The sequence below is a fragment of the Marmota flaviventris genome, chromosome 14 (genome assembly GCF_047511675.1).
Source record: "Marmota flaviventris isolate mMarFla1 chromosome 14, mMarFla1.hap1, whole genome shotgun sequence".
NCBI lineage: Eukaryota > Metazoa > Chordata > Mammalia > Rodentia > Sciuridae > Marmota > Marmota flaviventris.
Genome location: NC_092511.1, coordinates 25,592,531 through 25,614,518, shown reverse-complemented (window position 1 = coordinate 25,614,518; position 21,988 = coordinate 25,592,531). Strand labels below are relative to the sequence as shown.

At 38.4% G+C, this 21,988-nt stretch overlaps 1 protein-coding gene across 6 annotated transcripts in view; it reads right to left on the bottom strand.

Moving 5' to 3' along the window:
* The window catches only part of Ltbp1 (latent transforming growth factor beta binding protein 1), a 401,517-nt gene that overhangs the window by 155,067 nt on the left and 224,462 nt on the right, over positions 1–21,988 (bottom strand). For all 6 annotated transcript variants that reach the window (XM_027933415.2, XM_071601479.1, XM_071601480.1 and 3 more), the window contains 2 exons: positions 7,605–7,707; positions 4,052–4,123 (listed from right to left, as the gene is read on the bottom strand). In XM_027933415.2, the coding sequence (XP_027789216.2) occupies positions 4,052–4,123; positions 7,605–7,707 (175 nt within the window). The remainder of the gene's footprint in view (positions 1–4,051; positions 4,124–7,604; positions 7,708–21,988) is intronic.

Below are 21,988 nucleotides of genomic sequence, written 5' to 3'. Positions count from 1 at the left end.
TTTTAGAAACAAATCCTATTTTTAAAACCTAGATTTACATCTGACTTTTTAAGAATGCACTTATCCTAAGGCAAAGTTATGGGCAAGGGAGAAATACTCAGATGCAGGGAACCACTGAGCTTTAGCATAAAACAGCAAGTGAGAAGTTCTTCCATTTCCACAAGGCAATATTTCATCTCTCCAGTTCTAAATCAGACTGTGAGCAAAATAATCAAATGACAAATGCTACTCTAGATGCACCAGGAAATATTACTGTATTGTTTGATATGATAAATGAAACAAATTATAACAATTTCATAATGTTGAAGGTAGAGAGGCAAGGTTTAGCTCTCCATGGGTGGACACTTAATAAATCATTCCTTTGAAAAGATAATTGCTGGACCACTAGAAAGAAGGGGGAAAAAAACAACTTCGAGGGCAATTATTTGAAAGCTCCTCAAATTAACTTGTACACAGTTGGTCCTTTGTTACAGCGCACACATTAGAGCATTAGCTCACTTTGTTGAAGGAAACAATGTAATTCTAGTTATTAATCACTTTCATTTTAAAAGTTCTTTGTAAACTGAGAAGACACTAGACTGTAAGCCCAGTGTGAAACTCACAAGTAATTGGATGCTTAATGGGTTCCTTTTGAAAATTTTGTTAGGGATAACAAAATCAAATAGCTTCAAGGCTCTAGGGAAACTAAGGGGTACATACATAATGTGAGAAATTTCTATTTCATTTTATCAACCAATAATATCACAAAGGGTGTGAAATTAAGCCCTTCTCAAAAAAGCAATTTTACTAGATTAGGCTGAATGAAATCATAGTATTTTTATGAGTCAAACTTCTCTGTAGTGTAATTTAGCAGTACCTTCTTAAGGCCCAAGGGATAGAATTTTCTATGATACTTCACTTCAGAATCCTTGCCAAAAAGTGTAACACTGCTTTGCAAACATCCTCCAGAGACCAGATTAGCCATTCTTTGATGTTACCAACTATCAGTGGGAATAATCAGGTGGAACCATCTGATATGCTCAGCATGAGGAGACTTGCTAAAGTCTCTGTTGGCCATACCAACAGAAGGAAAATGCAAAAATCTGCAGTATTTTAAAAGAAGTATTTTTTTTTAATTTTCTTAACTAACATAAGAAGTGATTACTTGCAAATTTTCATTTCTAAGTGATACATTCATAAATAAGTGAACCTTGGAACTGGCCAGTAGGAGAAATATATTGAAGAATCATCTTTTTAAAAAATTAAAACCAAATTAATATTAACTGCTTTGACTTCTACTAGCTCTCACAACATCAATTGCTCTATCTTTTGTACTAATTGCCTACTATCTACCTTAGTAATATCTTACAAACATATATAAAACAGATAAAGGTTGCTAAGCAACTCAGTGAGACCTGTCTCTAAGTAAAATACAAAATAGGGCTGAGGATATGGCTCCGGAGTGGAGTGCCCCTGAGTTCAATCCCTAGTACTTCCCGCCCCCCACCCTCACTCCCATGTCTTAAGAGTGTAATCCTAATTATCTGTATGACTGTTATTTACTCTTTCTCTGTCTCAGTTTCCAACTGGTGTTGAGCCCTAAAGCTACAGGATCATTCCAAAGATTCAAGGAAGTGCATAATCATATGATCAAACACATGGTAAGTGAGCCACAAATGTCAGTTCCCTTTCCCTATAATAGAAAAAGACAGTGGCTAGCTTCTGTTCTGGCTTCGGTCTACCTTAGACCCCTATGCTGAGTACTTATTATCTACGTCTGTACAAGCTACTTCACCTCTCTGGGTCTTACTTAGCATACTATGTAAACAGACAATTTCAAAGTAATGTAGGAGGAGATCCTGATGCTGTGGGGGGACTGATTCACATGGCAATTATCAGTGAAGATGTAGCACGGAGTCTAAGTAGGAGAGCAAACCCCAAGCCTAGATCAGGATCTACTTGAAAGCAGAGGTTTATGTTTTTTTGTGAAGTGCTGAGTAGCCAACCATGAGTTGAAGATGTGTATTACAATTCCTAGAGCAATCGCTTGAAAATAATGCTAAATGATATTTTAAAAGCCCATAGATACATTTAAATGAAATTCTAAAAAATAGTCAAATAATGCAAAAGAAGGCAAGAAAACGGAAATAGGAACAAGATAAAGTCCTGAGGAGACAGAGATTTTAGGTCAACCTATATCCAACCTTACAAATACTTATACTATATTTCAATGCAACAAACACCTCAATTAAGAAGATGAATATCAGAATGTATTAAAAAAAAAAAAAAGCTAGACCCAAGTATATATTGTCCACAAGAGAATTACTATACATGGAAAAATGTACATTGAAACTTTCCAGATAGGAAAGGAGAAAAATCCATCCCCTGATGATAGTAGATTTTAACACTCTCTCAACAACTAACAAATAAGAACGTTTTCACAAATATTTAGATATTTAGCATACATCCCTAAAAAACCTAAGGGCCAAAAAAGAACTCAAAATACATTTTAGCTTAACTTAAACAAAATAGGAATATGACACAGGATTGGGGGATACCATTACTGTCAGAAGCCAGGATGATAAGAATTTATGCATTAAATGAACGTACTACAAAGGAAGAACTGCTGACATCAATGATCCACTATGAAGAAATCAGGAAGCAGCTGCAAACCAAACAGAAAGGAGGAGAGAAACGAAAGCCAAAAGCAGAAAGCAGTGAAATACATGACAAGTGTTCTCAACAAAACAGAAAATAGGTAACACTGATAAACTTTTGGCAAGCCTAATCAAGAAAAAACGAATATGGCACAAAAAAACTCATGATACCATAACCAACAGGGGGGTTGCTTTAGGTATCAAAGGGACCCTAAGAGCATATTAAGGATAAACTTCAAATAAATAAATCTGAAACTTTGAATGAAATGAACAATTTCTAAAGCAAAAAAAAAAAAAAAACTAGATACTGATACAAAAGGGAAATAGAAAATCTTAATAATATAGTAATTATTAAAGAAATTCAATCCATAATTAAAATATTTTCTACAAATAAACTTCAAGACCAAATATCTTCTTTGGTCAATTATCCACATGGTTTGTAGTAAGAGTCTGTGAGACTCTATTTATTTCAATGTACATGTATAACCAAATTACTAATAATACCCTTGCCCTAGATGTATAAAGGGAAATGATGAGCATTAATTGGATATCCCACAAAACAACTAAAACTAAATTTCATAATATGGACACTAAACTAGGCATTGGTGAACCTGAGTCACAATCTTAGCTCTTTGCGGCCACAGGAAAGTCACTTAACCTCTCTGAGTTTTATTTTCCTCATTTACAGAATATAGACACAATACTGGGGAACTCTGAGGTACCTCCATTTGTATAACTCTGCTGATGGCTCAAAATAAATTTGGCAAAAGCACTCAGGGCATTTCCCATTTAACTTTGTAGCTTTCCCACTGCCTAGGAAAAGTGTTTGCTCTGATATTTAGCATCCAAATATTTTGAGGTGGCCAGGGATATTCTATTCAACTTTTGTTGTTCAATGATGTGTCATCACAGAAGTCGCACTACCAGGTGAACATTCATGCCTATGTATGTGCATGCAGCCATGCGTTGATATTAAGCACCAGCACAGAGAGCACAGGTTGCTCTTGAACTCCTGTGTTTTTTATCACAATTTAATAGAAGGTAAAAGAGCTTCACACATGTACAAATATATCACAATGAACCTCACTATTAAGTATAATTATCATATAATAATTAAAAAAAAGGAAGGGTGGGGACATAGATCAGTGGTAGAATCCCCAGTGCTACCAAAGAAAAAAAAAAGTTTTATAAAATTTCAATGATAGTGAAGCCATTGCAGCAACCATACACTAACTGGATATACTAAAGTAGGCATTATATGTCCATATTTCCGTAGCTGAATGGAGTGAACAAGAAGTGGTTCACTGTGTGAGCTTCACATGGTTGGCTCAAAAGCAACATGTGACAAAACAACTCAAGTTTCTAAAAGGTCAAAACAATGGTTGAGTCCATACCAATGAACTGAGCTAGCTTACCTTGACAAAAGGTGTTGTTAACCCGCTTATAACCTTGTAGGCATTCCATCATTTGATTATATCCATGATAGGCTGTAAGGGAAGAAACAATTCTGTTACATGCTTAGTTTCAATTCTATGACCCCCAAACTTCTAGAGGTGGTAATAAAAGTCATTCAGGGCATCAGTGGACTTACTTATTCATCAGAAAAATACCAATACCAATACCAATGCAGAGTTCCACAATTGCTTTCATTCACATGATACTTGTTTTTCAGTTTAGTACTTATTTTGTGATAGGTAGAATTGTCAGTAACTGATTATATTAACTGAAAGAATCACATAAATATTTTCTATTTCCTTCCAAGAGGTTATTAAATATTTCTATCACCAATTATCTATTCCTCCCCAGTGCTTAACTTCAGGGAGCAAGAGGTTACAAGAGGGGAGACATTGTCATGTGGAAATCGCCACATCCAGCCACTTGGCCTTATGCCTAGTCTGGTCCCATATAATGAAGACACTGGAATAGGCTGCCTACAGAGATGGTGGACAATCTCTGGCCTGTGAATTCTTCAAAGACAAAAGAGAAAACAACTTGCTTTAGAAGTTTCTACAGCAATCTACTTCAAGGCCGAGAGCCAGACCAGATGATCTCTAAAAGTGCTCTTCAGCTTAGGATTCTACGTTAATTTTGTTCTAAAAGTGTTAAAAGGACAAGTGACTTGTTCACACAAAGCACATTTCTAATAGACTACAGACTAGTTAATGAAATCATTTGCAGATTTAAAATTAAGTTTTCACAGCTAAAGAAAATGATGAACAATGAAAGATCTTTCTGTTTGTGGCTAAACAAAAACTTCAAGTATTAAATAAAAGCCACTTGAAAACTGAAGTTTGAATTACTTTGAATGAAAAAAAAAAGGCATGGAACACCAAAGTGTAACATCTAAAGCCAAGGAAAGTCTGATCTCTTCCAAAATGAATATGATTTAGAGACTAGAACCAACCGGGGGAAGGAAAGTTTTTTAAATGACACAGGAAGAATGTGACCCTGAGTGTGTTTCTTGGGAGTGAGTCACTCAAGATGGTGCAAACAGAATAAATGTCAAGACGTTAATAATTTACTTCATTCATAATCCACACTAGCCTTCCAGCTGAAACCAGTCTCTTCAACTTTATACATTAAATGACCCAACAGATGAATTATTTTCATCAACATTCAGTTAAAAGTAACAGAAACCTCATACTTTCACACACAACTTAAATCATTATCTAGATTAAGAATGAGAGCTAACAAAACCATATAAAGTGGCAAATTCATTCCTAGATAACGCAATCGTAGATAAGTATGACAAAGGGTCAGGAATGGAAGTTAAATAATAAAAAGAAAAAAAAAAAGGCTTTATCCTTAATGTCTGCCACTCTCTGCTGCTTTAGGCTTTAGAGAAGGGAGGAAAGAGAAGCAGATAAGCCATAAATACTCAAAGATAAATAAAAAATAAATAAAAAAGAAGAAGAGAGAAGATAGAGAAAGTGCTAAATAATGAAAACTTGGCACCCTTCCCCACAACAGTTAGAAGAACTTGTCTCATCCTCAGTCCTTAGACCTGACAGCAGGAAACACGTCACCTTCCGAAATATTGTGACAACACACATGGTAAATGAAGGGTAGGTGACGATGCTGTTTTTGGACATTTTAGATATAGACTACAGTTTAATGGCCCATAAGAATCAACAGCAAATGACAGGACATCCTTACCCTAGGTACATGTATGACTGACTGCACATATGGTGTGACGCTACATCATGTACAACCAGAGAAATGAAAAGTTGTGCTTCAATTGTGTACAATGAATCAAAATGCATTCTGCTGTCATATATACCTAATTAGAATAAATAAATAAATAAAAATTAAAAATTGCAAACGACAGAGCTGGGAGTTAAATTCATTCTAGCTCTAAGCACTATGCTCTTTAAATCCTTCCAGGTAAATACTAGAGATCCCTTTGGTCAAACTGTCAAAATAATTCTAAGCAAATGGATCATCCATTGAGGAGAGACCATCTCCATCCAACATACTCCCAAAAATCCATGCTGTGAATCATCACCCAGTCCATGTGAAAAGCCTACTTGGAAAATTCTCTCACTATGGAATATTCTTATTATGTGATATCTCCCTCAATGATGAACTCATTAAGTTTCAGGAACTACATCAGGCATTTCCACAAGGTAGTCCTCTATAGGAAGCTGGGAGCAGTATCAAGAAAATAACTGAAATTAGCTTTAGGCATTTAGAGGACTTGTAAGTTTGAGAGGTAAGGAAATCCAAGTGAGAGACAATTATTTCAAACAAATTAGTATGCTGGAGAAACAAATAGTACATAAGAAAGAGATACACAGAAATAATTCCAAGATGGCAGCCTTGAGATTGAACATAGATTTAAAAGGCAGCTGAGAATAGGGATCCAATCAACAGATAATTAAGAAAAGGAAGTAAAAATTGTCCAGTTGAAGCAAATGAGAAATTGCTTGCAGCATGAAGAATAAAAAGCAATTATAAAACTCTTAAGCTACATGAGGCAAAGGAGATGACAGAAAAATGTGACTTGCTCTCTTAGCAAAAACATAACGAGGAAATGTAAGAAAGTTCAGCTTAAAACAAATCACTTGTCCAAAAGGTATTCCTTAGAAACCAGTGATCCAGAGTTAACACCTCATTCAAAAACTTAAAAATATGAACTACTGTTGAGAAGAAAGAAATGGGAAGGTGTAACCTGAGTTTATTCAAATCAACAGTTTCTGCAAAGGTCTTTATTTTTCTAAAATTTTTTTTTATTTGTAAATGGACACAATACCTTTATTTTATTTATTTATATGTGGTGCTGACGATTGAACCCAGTGCCTCATACATGTTGGGCAAGCGCTGTATCACTGATTTACAACCCCCGCCCCTCAAAAGCTCTTTAAAGACAACTCAAAGCATGAAGGTGTTGTTATATATTATTGCTACTAAGCATGTGTCAGTATAAAGTTAGTTCTATGAAAAAGGGAAAGTATTGTGTCCTAGCAAAGAAAACTTTCTTTTCTTTTTTGATAAACCAATTGGCAACCAATCATTTCCTCATTTTAGTCTCTCTTTTAAAGAAAATTAAAATTCTATCACAGAAACTATAGCATGAGTTGTGAATAGTAATAAAAGTTTCATTTGAGGAATTTAATTTCAGAAATAATACCTGTACTTATTTTCCATTCCAAAAGGTGTCTTATGTTCCCCCTCCCAGAGATAAGGAAGCCCATTTTAGCTTATCACCTCCTAGAAGACTTTTTTCCCCATCAGAATCCAACAGGAGAAGGCAACTGCTAACTGTGCTTATTAAAAAAAAAACAGAGCTAATAAGAAAACTCTGCATACAGACGTGCAAGGCTTCTGGGAGTATATAGCATAACCCTGTGTTCTAGAATACAGCAAGAGTTCTCTAAATGTCTAATATTGTCTCATCATTAAAAGAGCAGTCACAAGAAAACAGGTATGCTCCCTTCATCTACAAAGGAATGATGAAACGTCACTCACATGGCTTCTTGGGACATTTCTGGCATTTGTTAAAGCCCCAGGAGGTACCCACGGTTCCACAGCAGTCCTCTTGCTTTGAAAGGCCAGGGAGAGCTTTGCCACACTGCAATGATGAGGTGTGAAATATGAAGAAGGTTAATTGAGAGCAGGATGCTCAGCTCAGGAGCACTGCTGTGCTTCACAATCACGTCATAAAACGGTTCCCTTGTTATCAACACAATTAGGGAGGAAAAGAACAACTATAAAACTAAAACAAAATACCAGGACCAGAACCAATGCAACCCAAAAGTGAATGAGCACATTTCCAAAAAGGAGCACCTTGGTATTTTTAAAGTTTTTTGAACTTTATAAAGTGCTCAGAGCACTTTATAAAACTTAAGTTTCCAGTGTCTTTTTTTTCATAAAAAGAAATTTATAATTGAAAAAAATCATTATAAACCTTTTTGTTTGTTTATTTATTTATTTATTTATTTGTTCATTCAATGCTGGGGATTGAACCCACGGCTGTGGATACCCTGCCAAGTGCTCTACCACTGAGCTATACCCCAGCCATGTTTTCTTTTTTTTTTTTTTTATACTGAGGATTGAACCCAGGAGTGCTTAACCACTTAGCCACATCCCCAGCCCTTTTTAATTTTATTTTATTTTTATTTTAAGACAGGGTCTTGCAAAGTCACTAAGTTGTTTTAGAGTCTGACTACATTGCTGGCCTCCAACTTGTGATTTTGCCTCAGCCTCCAGAATGACTGGAATTATTATAGGCATGTGCCACAGCACACCTGGCCCCTCCGTCTTTAATAGAAGCTTTCTAAATTTTAGTTGTTACTGGCTGTTTAAATCTCTCTTGTTAATTATCAGAGAACAGAGCTATGAGGTTGTAGTGTGTGTGTAACACTGGAGAATGCACTACAAGTCCCACCTGCAAGAGGTTTCTGGTCTTCCTATAACTCTGAGGCCTAAGCAAGAATAAGACATGAGAGGACAGTACAAGAAATGATTGTTGGCTGAGCCAGATCAGCTCTGGCAGGGACAAAGCCTCCAGACAGCCAAGCAGTCTAACCCAGAGAGGTCAGCCAAGCTAGGAAAGTGCTGGCAGGTTCAAGCAAGATCAGCCTGAGGCAGAAAAGCCAGGCTTGGAGTTACTGGAACAACATTGTTGTTAAATACTAAGAACAGGTGAGACTCTTAGTCAACCACAGGAGGTCAGCTGGGGTTGAGTGGCACCGTCCTGAAGATAGATGTCCTACTAGGGTGAGGAAGGGCCGAAGAAAACAGACCCTGCTCTGCAAAGCAATCCAAAGGCCAGGTGGGCAGGGAGGCCTACCTGACTCTCCTCGCCTGCTGTATAGGCTAAGCCGACTACCATCCTGCCTTGTGCATAAACAGAGAGCACCAAAGGAACTATCCTGCCTCACTCTACCTCAACCCCTACAAAATCCTCCCAACAGTTTCCAGAGTCATTCTTTCAAAGACAAACCCGATCACATTACACTACTGCTTAAAAATCTCCAGTGGCTCTTCATTGTCTGAAAACTGCACACTCCAGCATGACTTAGAAGGTCCTCCGTACCTTCTAAGTACCTTGGCAATCTCTGCTATCCCTCAGGCACGCCACAGGACCCTTCCCTGTCTGAACCAGCCATGTCTTTTTAAAAGCTTTTCCTTACCCTGGGATGCTCTCTCCTTTATTCTTCACCCAAACTGTATTCATCCCATGGGACCTGGCTCTGAAGAGACTCCCCTCAATTCAGTCCCAGTCATTCCCATTTCCTCTTGACTCCACAACTCTTTCTACATAGTTCCACTGCTCTGCTGTGCATTTTAGTTACAAGCATATGTATACCGCTAGCTTTACCTCCCAATACGCATAGCTAATGCTCAGTAAACACTGAAGGAAGGAACAACCGAAAGAACTACTAAACTAGTTTAGTCCATTCAAGTAGGCAATAGCTATGTGACAAACCAACGGAAGTGAGCATACATGCCCCACGGTGATGGGAAGTCCAGGCAGGTGGGGACCCTAAGAAGGGCAGCAGGTAGACACGACTCAGCTGGCAATCCTCCTGGGGCAGCGTTTCCTTCCTGCCAGGCCCAGACAAGCAGCATTCTGACTGAGGCTGTAAATGACTACATATCCAAATCATAAAATTAACCAGAGAAGGCCCAACTCAGTTAATGAAGTTTTAGCTAAATTATAGCTTTGATGTCCTTAGGTTTTTATTATGTTTAATGATTGACAGCATGCCGTGTGCTCTCCAAAAGCAGTACAAAGCAGTTAAAAAGATGACTCATGGGGGCTGGGGTTGTGGCTCAGTGGTAGAGCACTTGGCTCACATGTGTGAGGCCCTGGGTTCGATCCTCAGTACCGCATATAAATAAAGAAAATAAAGGACCATCAATAACTAAAAAAATATTTAAAAATCAGAAGTGACTCATAGTCTGGGGCTGGGGCTCAAGTGGTAAAGCACTTGCCTAGCATGTGCACAAAGCCCTGGGTTCAATCCCCCTCACCTCAACAAAGAGTGTAACTCAGGAGTTACAGAGGTCTGGTATGAACCCTTGTGGTAAGACTCCACATGTGCTTTATCTTAGATTAATTTCTTATCCATAACATAGAGAGAATAATAGTATCTTTCTTATAGGGTCATGGAAAGTGAAAAGGAAAATGTATGTTCAAGGCTGAGCATTATGCCGGACACACGTAGGTACAAAGCTATAGTTGCCATTATCATTTATTATTGTTATAGATAAAAGTTCCCTGTTCCAGACGTCCTTGTGAGAGCCCTCCTGTCTGTCAGATACCCCAGGGAATAGGAGGCAAAGGTGGAGTGAACTGTGGGTGCCCAGTCCAATAGGCTGGTGTCTCAAGTACCCAGACTCCACAGGAAATGGCTCTATAGGACAAAATGAATTTCCCTGAAATAGGAATTAGTGTAAAAGACCTTTTGAATTAGGTAAAAGTTTTGAGATGAACCTGAGAGGACATACAACTCTGGACAAGGCACTGATAAGAGCCTAATCCAAGTAAGCAAGGGCTAAGGATCATAAGTCTCATGAAGCCGGGCTGTCACTCCTGCAGAGACACAACATGTGTTCCTTAGACAGACAAGGGATCTTGTCTGCACAACAACCCAGTTGGATAAACATTTACTGAGTGACCACTGCCTGTTGTGAGCCAGACACCAACTCACTGACTCAGACGGAGTCCTCAGCTAGGTATGGGCACTACCAGGTGTGCAGCAAAGCCCCTGGGTCTGGAGAAGTACCAGGGCCACAGGTGAACAGTCTCAGAGATGACAGGAAGACTTGACAAAACAATGTGCTAAAAGCTGGGCAGGCAGGCAGAGAGACAGGGTGGGATACACACACCCACAGAAGGAATAGACAATCAACATGAGAACAAACTGATTCCAGGTAGTTCCCAGACTCCTTGAGCTTAATCACAGAAGGCTTAATCCTGAAGCATGAAGGACAGAGAGGAAGGGGGGAACAATGATCAGGGTGTAAGACTGGGAACTAAATAAAAACAGAGATCTCCACTGTTACAAACTGGCTGCCAAAATGTGCTTAGTGTTTATTTCTATTTTGTAAATCAGGTTTACAAAAGACACCAGTCCACATCCTGTGCAGATCATTCCTCGACCAGACTCCTTAGGCTCTTCTCTTAATCAAGCAAAACACTCAACACTTGCTGATTTTATATGCTCAAAATGTTAGTAGCAGTTAAAATCCAATTTTCACCTTGGATTCTTAGAATGTTTTATTTGGTTGGATAAAAATAAATCATTTCTCTCCACTGGGCCTCCAATAAGGTACAAGGTTTTCATTACATGATTCAGGCTGCTTTATCCCGTGGCTTTGTTTTTGCGGGTCCACAGCCAAGAGCAGCACAAGCCATCCAAATCGATGAAATAAATGGCAGCGTAGGTGGTACCACAACATTGTGTGTTCGCCTCAAAACTGGGTCTGCATAGTATAAGAATGGGCTACAAGGGATGAAGTCATGATTACAAGGCAGAAAGTTTTACATAAGTCCCTTTGCTTATTTAAATATGAAAAGGCGTGCCTGTACATTCAGAAGTGCCACCTGTAGCCCTACTCAATCTCTACCTAAGAGGTCACAGAACACCACCAGGTTTCACTTGGACCTAGAGGAAAAGAAGGTAGGACAAAAGATCACACCAGGAAGAATGACATGGGATGTTCTTCTCTAAGACTGGTAAGTTCTACTTCTTGGTGAGACATAGTCATGTGGCTATAGACTCACTCTAACTACATTTATATGCTCAGGCTGAGATGAGTTTTTTACAAGTTAAAAACGAAAATGAAATTTCTCCCAAGTGAGTCATCCATCACATTTTCAGAGAAAGGCTGTCTATCATTTCAGGATGTATCCTAGGTATAAACAATCCAGGAGAAATGTGTTAAATTTACAACCCAATACAAGGTTATGTCAAGTCAGAAACAAACAAACAAAAAAAAACTATCCTGTCCAACAACCAACATGTTCTAACTCCTTAAAAAGCTCACAGAACTTGGGCTTTGGTTAAGGGACACTATAACCCTCCCCCCAACTGCCAGGTTCTAGCCAATGCATGACCCAGCTAGGGCAGGACAAGCAGAACAATGAAGGTTCTAGAAAGCAGGCCCTATGAGAATCAACTGAAAAAAAGTAGAGCTAAGAAGACTATGTGGACATGGTGGCAGCATTGAGATCCATTCACAGGATGAAGCTTGCTGCATGATGAAGGAACTAGCAGGACAAAAGGTGACAAACCACAGGAGAGAAGACTCAACTCTTTAAGTAGAAGATCTTTTCAATAGTAGATGTCCTCTATAATGGAAGCTGCTGACATCTTCACCAGGAGCTGAGCCTAATGGATCACCTCTTGGTGATGCCCAGGTTATTAACAAATGACCTCCATGATTTCTGCCAGGTAAAAAACCTTATGGTCAATATGTCCTGGTAGGCTACATCATTCCATTTAGGAAATCCATTACTACACACTGGAGCCAAATTCACACACCTGTGCTGTTCTCAGGTCTATAACAGGACTGGGTCTGACAGATGCACCTCCAACCACTTCCTTTTTGCCTTATCTCCTCCTCCCTCATTTCCACATCTCCAGAGGTGCTCGCCCCATCTGAGCCTCCACCTACTAGCTTTATGCAAACAAAACAGAAAAACTACTGGAACTACTCCTGGCCCTGAAGCATCAGTATTATGGCTATGACACTGGAAAACTGAGTGTATGAAAATAATTCATTGACCCTTTCTATCTTCATAACTCTGTTTGCGCTGTGCTTCAGAAGGTTAGGCTGTTCAAGAATCATTACAATTAGGGCTGGGGTTGTGGCTCAGTGGTGGAGCACCTGCCTTGCATGTGTGAGGCATTGGGTTTGATCCTCAGCAACACATAAAAATAAATAAAGACATTGTGTCCATCTACAACTAAAAAATGTATTTTTTAAAAAATAATCATTACAATTATTCCACAAATATCCATGTTATCACCTTTGTAACACAAAATAATCACAAGCAATGATGTAAAAACCCAATTTTGAAAACTTTTAATTTAGTTGCCAAACATTTTAAAATTACTGTGAAAAGACTTTTTAAGACTTCAGCCTGATTAAAAATATGCATCTTCACACTTTAGTCTCAATTTTGAGGTAATACAGTAGCACTTTCCTGATTCTCAAAGCTAAGCTGTGGTGACAGCTGCTTTTAGACTTCCTTATGAATTTGTAAGGGGAATGTAAGTTCAAAACTTATCACTTAGGAGCCAGTGCTCACAATTTTTGTCAATTAAAAACTCACCACTGGAGTTGTTTCAGACATGAACAGTAACTTGGAAATGCTGTGATAGATATTGAAGTGTGGTTTTGTCAGGCTTAGTTTTCAAGCCTTAAATTGCTGGCACCTACAACACCATCATTCCAGCAGTGTTTGCTGTCCTGTACAGAGTCCTGGAGGAGGAAGATCCAGCAGTATAAGAAAGGAAGAGTGCTGGACTAAAGTCACAAGATCTGGATTGAAATCCCAGCTCTCTCACTGCCAGTGAGATTTCCAGCAGATCATCCTGCCTCTCTGGGCCAATAATGAGACAGTGAGAAAAGAATCTTGACCTCAAAAGGTGTGAGAATGAAGGATACAGGTACAAGCAGGGATGGGACTAGAAAAAGGCAATCAATCTTTTGGAATGTATCCGAGACACTGAGTTTGGTAAGCAGAGTGTGGTCTCAATTCACCCTCCCCTGCAAAACCTGTCATCAGCGTTAACTTGCCATTCATACGATAAGAGTCTCAGGAGGCATTTGCTAAAGGGTTCAGAAACGTAACAATAAAAAAAGTAACCACTTCATGAAGACATCCACAATGTCTTACTTGTAAAGTCTTTTAAAAATGACTTTAGTCCTTTCAAAATGACTTTATTTTTTTTTAATTTTTTATTGTGGGTTGTTCAAAACATTACAAATTTCTTGACATATCATATTCCACACTTTGATTCAAGTGGGTTATGAACTCCCACCTTCACCCCATACACAGATTGCAGAATCACATCAGTTACACATCCATTGATTTACATATTGCCATACTAGTGTCTGTTGTGCTCCGCTGCCTTTCCCATCCTCCACCCTCCCCCCTCCCCACCTCTCCCTCAAAATGACTTTAGTCTTACTTGTAGTCATTTAAAAATGATAATAATGAAATACCTTTTATAAATCACCCTTGTCATTCATTCATATATATTTATTTATATATATATATATATATATATATATATAATGTATATATATATATATATATAATGTATATATTATATATATTATTCATTTTATTTTCTTATCAGGAGCCATTATATAACAAAGTATAAAATACTTTAAGCTTGAATAAAGAACATTTTCTCAAATCAGAATAAGTTACCAAGCCAAAGGAGCAAATAAACATAACTACAAGTGTTAAAGTAATTCAGCTTCTTAAAAACATTCTTAGAATTGGCACTGAAGAAAATCACAAAATAAAATAGAAGTCTGATTCACTGTCTCTTGCAAGGGTAAGCAGGACTGTGTTTAGGCAAGAGCTGGAACAAAGAGTGACTCAATGGTGCTACTGAGGAGATTCCAGAGAGATGGAGCAGCTCTAGCTAAACACTACACCATATTAACTGAGGGGAGGACTGTGTGTGTGTGTGTGTGTGTGTGTCAGTGGGGGTTGGAGACAGAGAAAGGCAAGCTGAATGTGAAGGAATAAAGAAAGTGGGTGCAGGAAGTCAGAGAATGAGGTAGAGCTAAACCATGGAGAGTTTTCCATATTTGGGATGTGATTGCTAGTTGGGCACTAAAATCATCCACAAGACAGGGGATAGGAAGCTTCATAGTTTCTTTTCCCAACTAAAGTTTTGGATTGCTTCTAACTAAATAACTAATAAGAGGAGAAAAAGATTGTTTTTCTATGTTTGATACTTCCCTTTATACACAAAAAAGAATCAATCAGGATAGAGTATATCATTCATAGGGAAAAATTATATTTAAGATAAATATGACCAGAAATAATCAGAGGGCAAGGAAAAAAAATGAAATTGGATTAAAGACCCATTAACTATACTTCTCCACAAACAGATAGCAAAAGGGAGTTTTTTAAACTCGGCACATATGAACTCTCTCCCCAACAAATCCACCCATCTGCAGTAAAGAGGCTTCAAGAGAATTCCCAGACATCCACCTGTCTGCCAGCACTGGTGCATTATGAAGGAGAAATTGAACTTTCTACACAATTTCATTCTGTGTGGGCCCAGTGGAAAGTAATATAAAACTGACCCATAACTGAGTCACTGGTAAATAGTTTTTGCAAAGAGACAAACATGGCTCACAAATCCTCATTTTACCAATTACCACCTACAGGACTGTGGGTAAACCTCTCAACCTCTACTTCCTTCTCTTGAGAACACTGAGACATACATGTGAGACAGACTCTCCTGGAGAAAGCCATAAGGCCGGCACCACCAGGCTCCCCATCAATATTACACTTCTTTTCCAGGATTCTTCTCTACCATTCTGGATTTATTTAAAAGGAAAAAGTAATCCAATAGTTACTGAAGGTATAACATCATAGATTCAACTTAACAGGGAAGAAATGTATAACATAAATATTTAAATTAGATATAGAAACAGAAGAAAAAGAAGATACTCTTGAGACCTTGCTGAGAATATTGAGATTTTCTCAAAAGTGCTCTGTCTAGTAAAATAACAAATGCTCAGTGAATAAATGATGTGAAAGGTTAATAATTACATGGACCTCATTTTAATAATGCTCAAGAAGTACCTGATATCTCTGAATCGTGATTCTACCTGTTAAAACCAGTATTCAAGCAGCAGATGAACTCACTTTGGGAACATCAAGGTCCTCCTTATTATAGTGCCATGTTTTAGTGCCAGAAACTTCCCCTCCCCTCAATAGTCCATGACCTGATCAAAAAGCCCCACTGACCATGTGACTGTCTAGCCAAGACAGGTCCCAGAGAATATATCTGTCCTTATAGGATTAGATAGTTGTGGTTTCTGGTGAGTCCTCTATCCTGAGCAGAGATGGCCTAAAACATGGGGTAGAATAGAAAAAAAAACACAGAAAAGCCTCAGTTTTGGTCCCTACCAGTCCCAAACTCAATAGAGAACATTAAGCAAAGTAACTTAACTCTCTAGAAGTTAGTCTCCTCATCAAGAAGGTTGTTAAGACAGACTAATAGTTAGTATTCATTTATGTTCCCAAATTCTATGATTTTTCGAAGGCTCCAGGGCTGAGGGCAGCCAGGGAGCAGTGGTGGACATGTTTCCTATGTCAGGGCAACCCTATGAAGCAGCATTCCTTAGACATTTCCTGCCTTCAGGTTGCTACACCAGATACCATGAGGCCACATGTTGCTTAGCCTGATCCTTTTACTCTGATCTGGACTAACATGATGAGTGATAATCTTAATGGATTCTATTGACCCTACTTGATGCCAGCCCTTTCCTGTTAACCTGTACACATGAAAAGGCTGATCTTGAGATGGTCATCATTACTCTAGATATATGTATGACTGCACATATGGTGCGATGCTACATCGTGTACAACCAGAGAAATGAAAAGTTGTGCTGCAATTGTGTACAATGAATCAAAATGCATTCTGCTGTCATATATACCTAATTAAAATAATGTTTTTTTAGAAAAAGGCAGATCTACCTATCTGAAAATAAGTATGGATCTTCAATGGGTCTTTTTGAGATTATAATGAATAATTAAAATTATGTTATTATCAATAGGCATGTTCTCAGGAATTATACACGATGGTCAGTGAGATGAAGGTTTTGTAGGTTATAATGCATGCATGCAAAAGTCCCATGATGGCCCATTAATGAGTACTGTACAGGCATGTCCGATAAATTATCCACCCATGCAAGCGCTGCCCTCACCTCCTTTCATATTCAGAAGCTCATTGCTTCCACAACTCATCACAAAACCTTGAGCTATTCTGGCAAACAAAGCTACACTCTTGACTATTATGATTCTACTTGAGGAATGTGAGTCGTCCCATTTTTGGAAATCTTAGACTTCTTTTCATAAGAACCAGAATGAGGTCCTTGAGGGGGAAAGCACTGACTATACATAAAGGGATTGGATTAATCTAAACTTCTATCACAGCTTTTCTTTACTCCTATTTTCAATCTCTTCACGAGAAAAATGTCTCCATTTTGACAACCTTCTGAACAAAATGGCACTCTTCTAGCCCCTTGGATCAACTATGGCTTCAAATTAAACTGGAAAGCCTCCTAAGAACTCTTCAGCGTCCCTATGAATATGTTTATTTCTGTGGGCCAACAAGAGAGAGTTCCAAATCTCTGAATCCTATCACTAATACAACTAGAGCAACATAGTCAGCTTGTTCTGCAGGTCCACTGTCATAAAGGAGAATTCTGTATGATAGAGCACTGGCTGAAGAACAGGCATTGTCTCATAAAAAGAAGAGGAAAATGCTTAAATACTTCCAGATTTTCTAAAAGAACTTGTAAAAAAAAATTTGCTTTGGCTTGAGCAGAACATTCTTTATAAGCAAAAAAAAAAAAAAAAAAAAAATTTTTTAAAGTCCACCCAGCTTTCTTTTATTAGAGTAATTAAAACAATGTTAGGCATCTGGGGTATCTGATACAACCATAATCCTCTATATTTCTGGGTATTGATTTTATAAAGTATCTACTGTGACTAGGGCATTAACTGCTGGAAATGTATCCACATTGATTTCTGACAGGGTATTTGTTTAAAGCCTACTGAAGCCAAACCATGGGCTTCAAGGAATTCCAGGCAACTATTTCAGTTTATGAAACGGTATTTTGTAAGTTACTCTAAGGCAAAAATGGTTTTTAAAGTTAACATACAGAGGGAAAAAAATTCTTAAATGTGGAACTTTATGATTGCGCTTGACATCTTTTCTAAAGAAAAACATCAAATTTCGGCTGCCGGTTTTCTCCACCTCTGCAGTCATTTAAATACTTCAACGGTCAAGTCAGCCTGAGTATGCGATATGTGTGATTTTGCTGTTCCTAAATTGCAAGAAGAATAATTAAGTATTGTCATAATTCTATTCTGACAATCAAAATTCCCATTAGCCTTGATGGTGAGTAGATCAAACATTTTTGAGTTCCATGGCCAAGGACATGTCTAAAAAGAAGGACTCATGTTGAGAGAGGAAATAAAGATGGGCAGATAGGCATGTATTATTACTATTGCAACCAGATCACCTCCAAAATGATGAGCACAGAGCCTGTTTCCCCTAGGGCTTATTTCTATGACTGCATTGAAAAAAAATTTCTATTAAGCTTCATTGCTTGCCAGATCCCTTTTTGACTACATAGAAATAATGAAAGGAATTTAAAAATATTTAGGTCCCTTTTTGACTATATAGAGATAATGAAAGGAATTTAAAAATATTTTAGGACTCATAGCACTATATGTGAAATTATAACACGTGTCTCTTCTTTAGTTAAGCTTTCAGTTCTTCTGTTTCAACTACACAGAACTCAAAACGACTAATTACCTGTGGTTTTGTTGCAAGACATGTAGAAAAACTGAAAGCCACAAATAAAAGTAACAGGTTCATTTATATCCCTGGGAGCTGGGAACCATGTCTGTCTTGTCCACTGCCCTGACACTGTGGTAAGAACAATCGTGCTCACCGAAGAGCCACTTGTATCCCCGTGTTTCCCCGTATCTTAATTGTCTTAGCTTGGCTGCTATAACAAAAAACTTTAAATGAGGTGTTGCAACAACAGACATTTATTTCCTCACAGTTATGGAAGCTGAAAGCCCAAGACCAAGGTATAAATATGGCCAATTCTTGGCTGGTAGGCAGTAGCTATCTGGCTGTGTGCTTTCAGGACCTCACCTTCCTGTGAATGTGCAGGAAGAGAAACAAAGAGGGCAAACACTCTGGTGTCCTTTCCTCTAAAAACACTAATCCTATCATGTCACCCTTATGACTTCATTTAATAATCTCCTTTTAGTCTCTATTTCCCAGTTACACTGGGGGATAAGACTTCAAAATATTGATTTTAGGGACACAGTTCAGTCCACAGCACTAGCAGACAGGGCCATGTGACCTGTTCTGAACAAAAGACTGAGAAAAGGAATGAGTGTCTCTGGAAACACCCCTCTTCCCTTGATGTAGAATTGAGAGATCAAGTATTCTGAATATCACAGAAGTAACATGATAAAACTACCCTTAGCCCAAATCTCTGAACAGGACCCTCTGCCTGCCTATCAGCTGTCTAATGCATACAAAATGTAAACTTTTGTTATGTTTACTTGTTTTAGCAGCACAGCCTAGCCTAACCTGACGAATAAGAATATATTTTAAAATGATTCATCTCTGCCCTGTACTAAGCTCAATTCATAAGTCACACTGCCCATTTGAAAAGCACAGCTTGTGGAGAAGAGCAAAGAGGTACAAAAACAACAACTTTAAGATGATTAAATTGAAAATAGTCTGATTAGACTCTAATGCAATAAGAATTCAGGGAAAAGAGCACAGTGTGAATTGAAGAAGTACCAGAAAGCTTTCTGGAGCAACTGACACTTGAGAGGAGTCTCTGAAATCAGCCTAGCTTTGAGAAACTGAAATATATATTCACTATATTTTATGTTTTTATAGATTGCTATAGAAACACAGACTGTTATAAGTATCAGTGTCATCTAAGATTCTAGAAAAGAGGAAAGATGACAAAATCATCACAATTAGAGTAATGCAGGGCTCAAGAATGCTTGGTAATCTTCTATGCTAATCCAGTTATTTGAAAAATGAAGAAACTGGGAGCAAGAGATGTGGTGAGTTTGCTCAACTGGAATGAGAGCTATGATGTGGCATATCTGTACAAACCAGTCCCAACCTCTCTGAGCTTTGAGTTTCATATAAGTAGATGGGAGACAAGAATACCTACTTTTCCTGCCCCTCGTATTGTTTGAAGGTCAAATATGGTCATACATGCAAAATATGGTCTACCATCTATCAATTTTACAAAAATACACTGTTTTACTAAAAGGCTTGCCCCAAAGCCACAGAATGCTAAGACCGTATTCTTAAATTCACTAAAGCCTGCCCATTCTAAAGCAGTCCTCTGAGAAGCGGTCATCTTGGAGGAATTGCTGTCTTTGTTCAAAATATTTAGAATTCCTCTGTTCAAAGTTTAAACTTCTTTTCAGAACTGAAAATGTGTTTTAATTATCCTCAGCGGTGGCAGATCCTTGCTCACTAGAGTTGACTTGATCATTGGAAGCCTTCAGATTCATTAAAACTAAAGCAAATGAGTGAGCTAAAGACCAGCAAAAACTAATTTTCTTGGGCTCTGGAAACAAATCCTTTAAACCAGCCATGTCGAAACTGACTTCACTTAACCTTGATTAACCATCATCAGATTAAATGCAGAGTCTCAGGAAGAGACCTCATTGAAACAGAATATTCAATTTTATATATAAATTATTTCATACATACAAGGAAAGAATCAGAACTGAGGGGGCAGAATGTAAGGATAGGAAAGGAAAAATAGTACTATCGTTTGTTGAGCATTCTGTTGGGCAAGGTGAGGGGCAGAGAAGAGGGTACAGTTTTGTCATCTCAGCACAGGGCAATACCACTTCTCACTACAACTGTATGGGGCAAATCCAGGAGGATTGGTTTGTTAGTAATCCAGATGATTCCACTTCACTTTAGCAAATCTCAATTCCAAGGGATTGCATACAGCCAAGAAACAACATCAGATCTTGGAAATACCAGCTGTGAATCTTTAAACCTTTGTTTTGTACAAATATACAGAGCCTAAATTGACCTTCGATTCAAGCCATGGTCTCTGAAAATTATTTCCAACATGCTCAGAACTGTTATCTTCAAATATAATGACCATAAAATCTTGCCACTTTCATGCCCCCTGAGCTGGTCCATAATTATCTTTAATGTAAAAACAGGAGTCTAATAATTAATAGGCACAATATTTTAGTGTGTCCTAGAGGTATAAAATATGGAAGTTTGATATTCTATGTCATGATAAAGGCAGGGTCAGGAAAACCAATGAAAAAGCTCAAGCTTGCTTCTCTATTGAACAGGCTAAGGAGAGCAAACACTGGAAGCTAACAGACACTTGAGTTCCCAGAAGACATGTGCCTGGGTGAAGACTGGATGCTAGGCTGTGGGAAGGGAAATGCCTGGGTCCCACCCATTCTCTGAAGTATTCTACTCCAGTTCCTAGAATTTATAATTTGATTATCCTAATGTCTCAGCCCCACATTCCTAATCCAAGTACAACTTCTCCCCTTCCCTGGCAGAAGCCCAGTGACATGCAGACATGTCCCCTTTCACATGCAGCATTTTTCCTCTTTGGATCTTTTCCCTGTCTTTACTGATCCTTCTTGACTCCAGGCAAGAGGGCCCTTTCACGAACTCATTCTGGCAGAGGTTGCTGGAACACGACCAGCAAACACTTAAGAGCCCCAGCACCTATTCCTGAGATGTGCACACCCCCTCCAATGATACCCTCCTCTGTTGACACAGGTAAGGTTTGGCAAGGATGGCTACTAGGAACAGCCATGTTAGAGCCACTGGAGACAACCAGACTCACTAACACTCAATTAAATGTTTCATAGATTATGTCAAAGGAGTGCTTGAGAGGGACACTGAAGAAAAACCCAGATGGCATAGGAAGTGCCTGGTGTTAATGACTTATTCCACCTGAATGAGGCCAAGTCTCAATAAATGCAATCAGCACACCCAGACGGAGCTCTCTGCTCCTGGGGAAGGCAGATATCTGAGGGACCCTTATCATTGCCCAGAGGCACCTCCAAAAGATGAAGCTACTGCCCT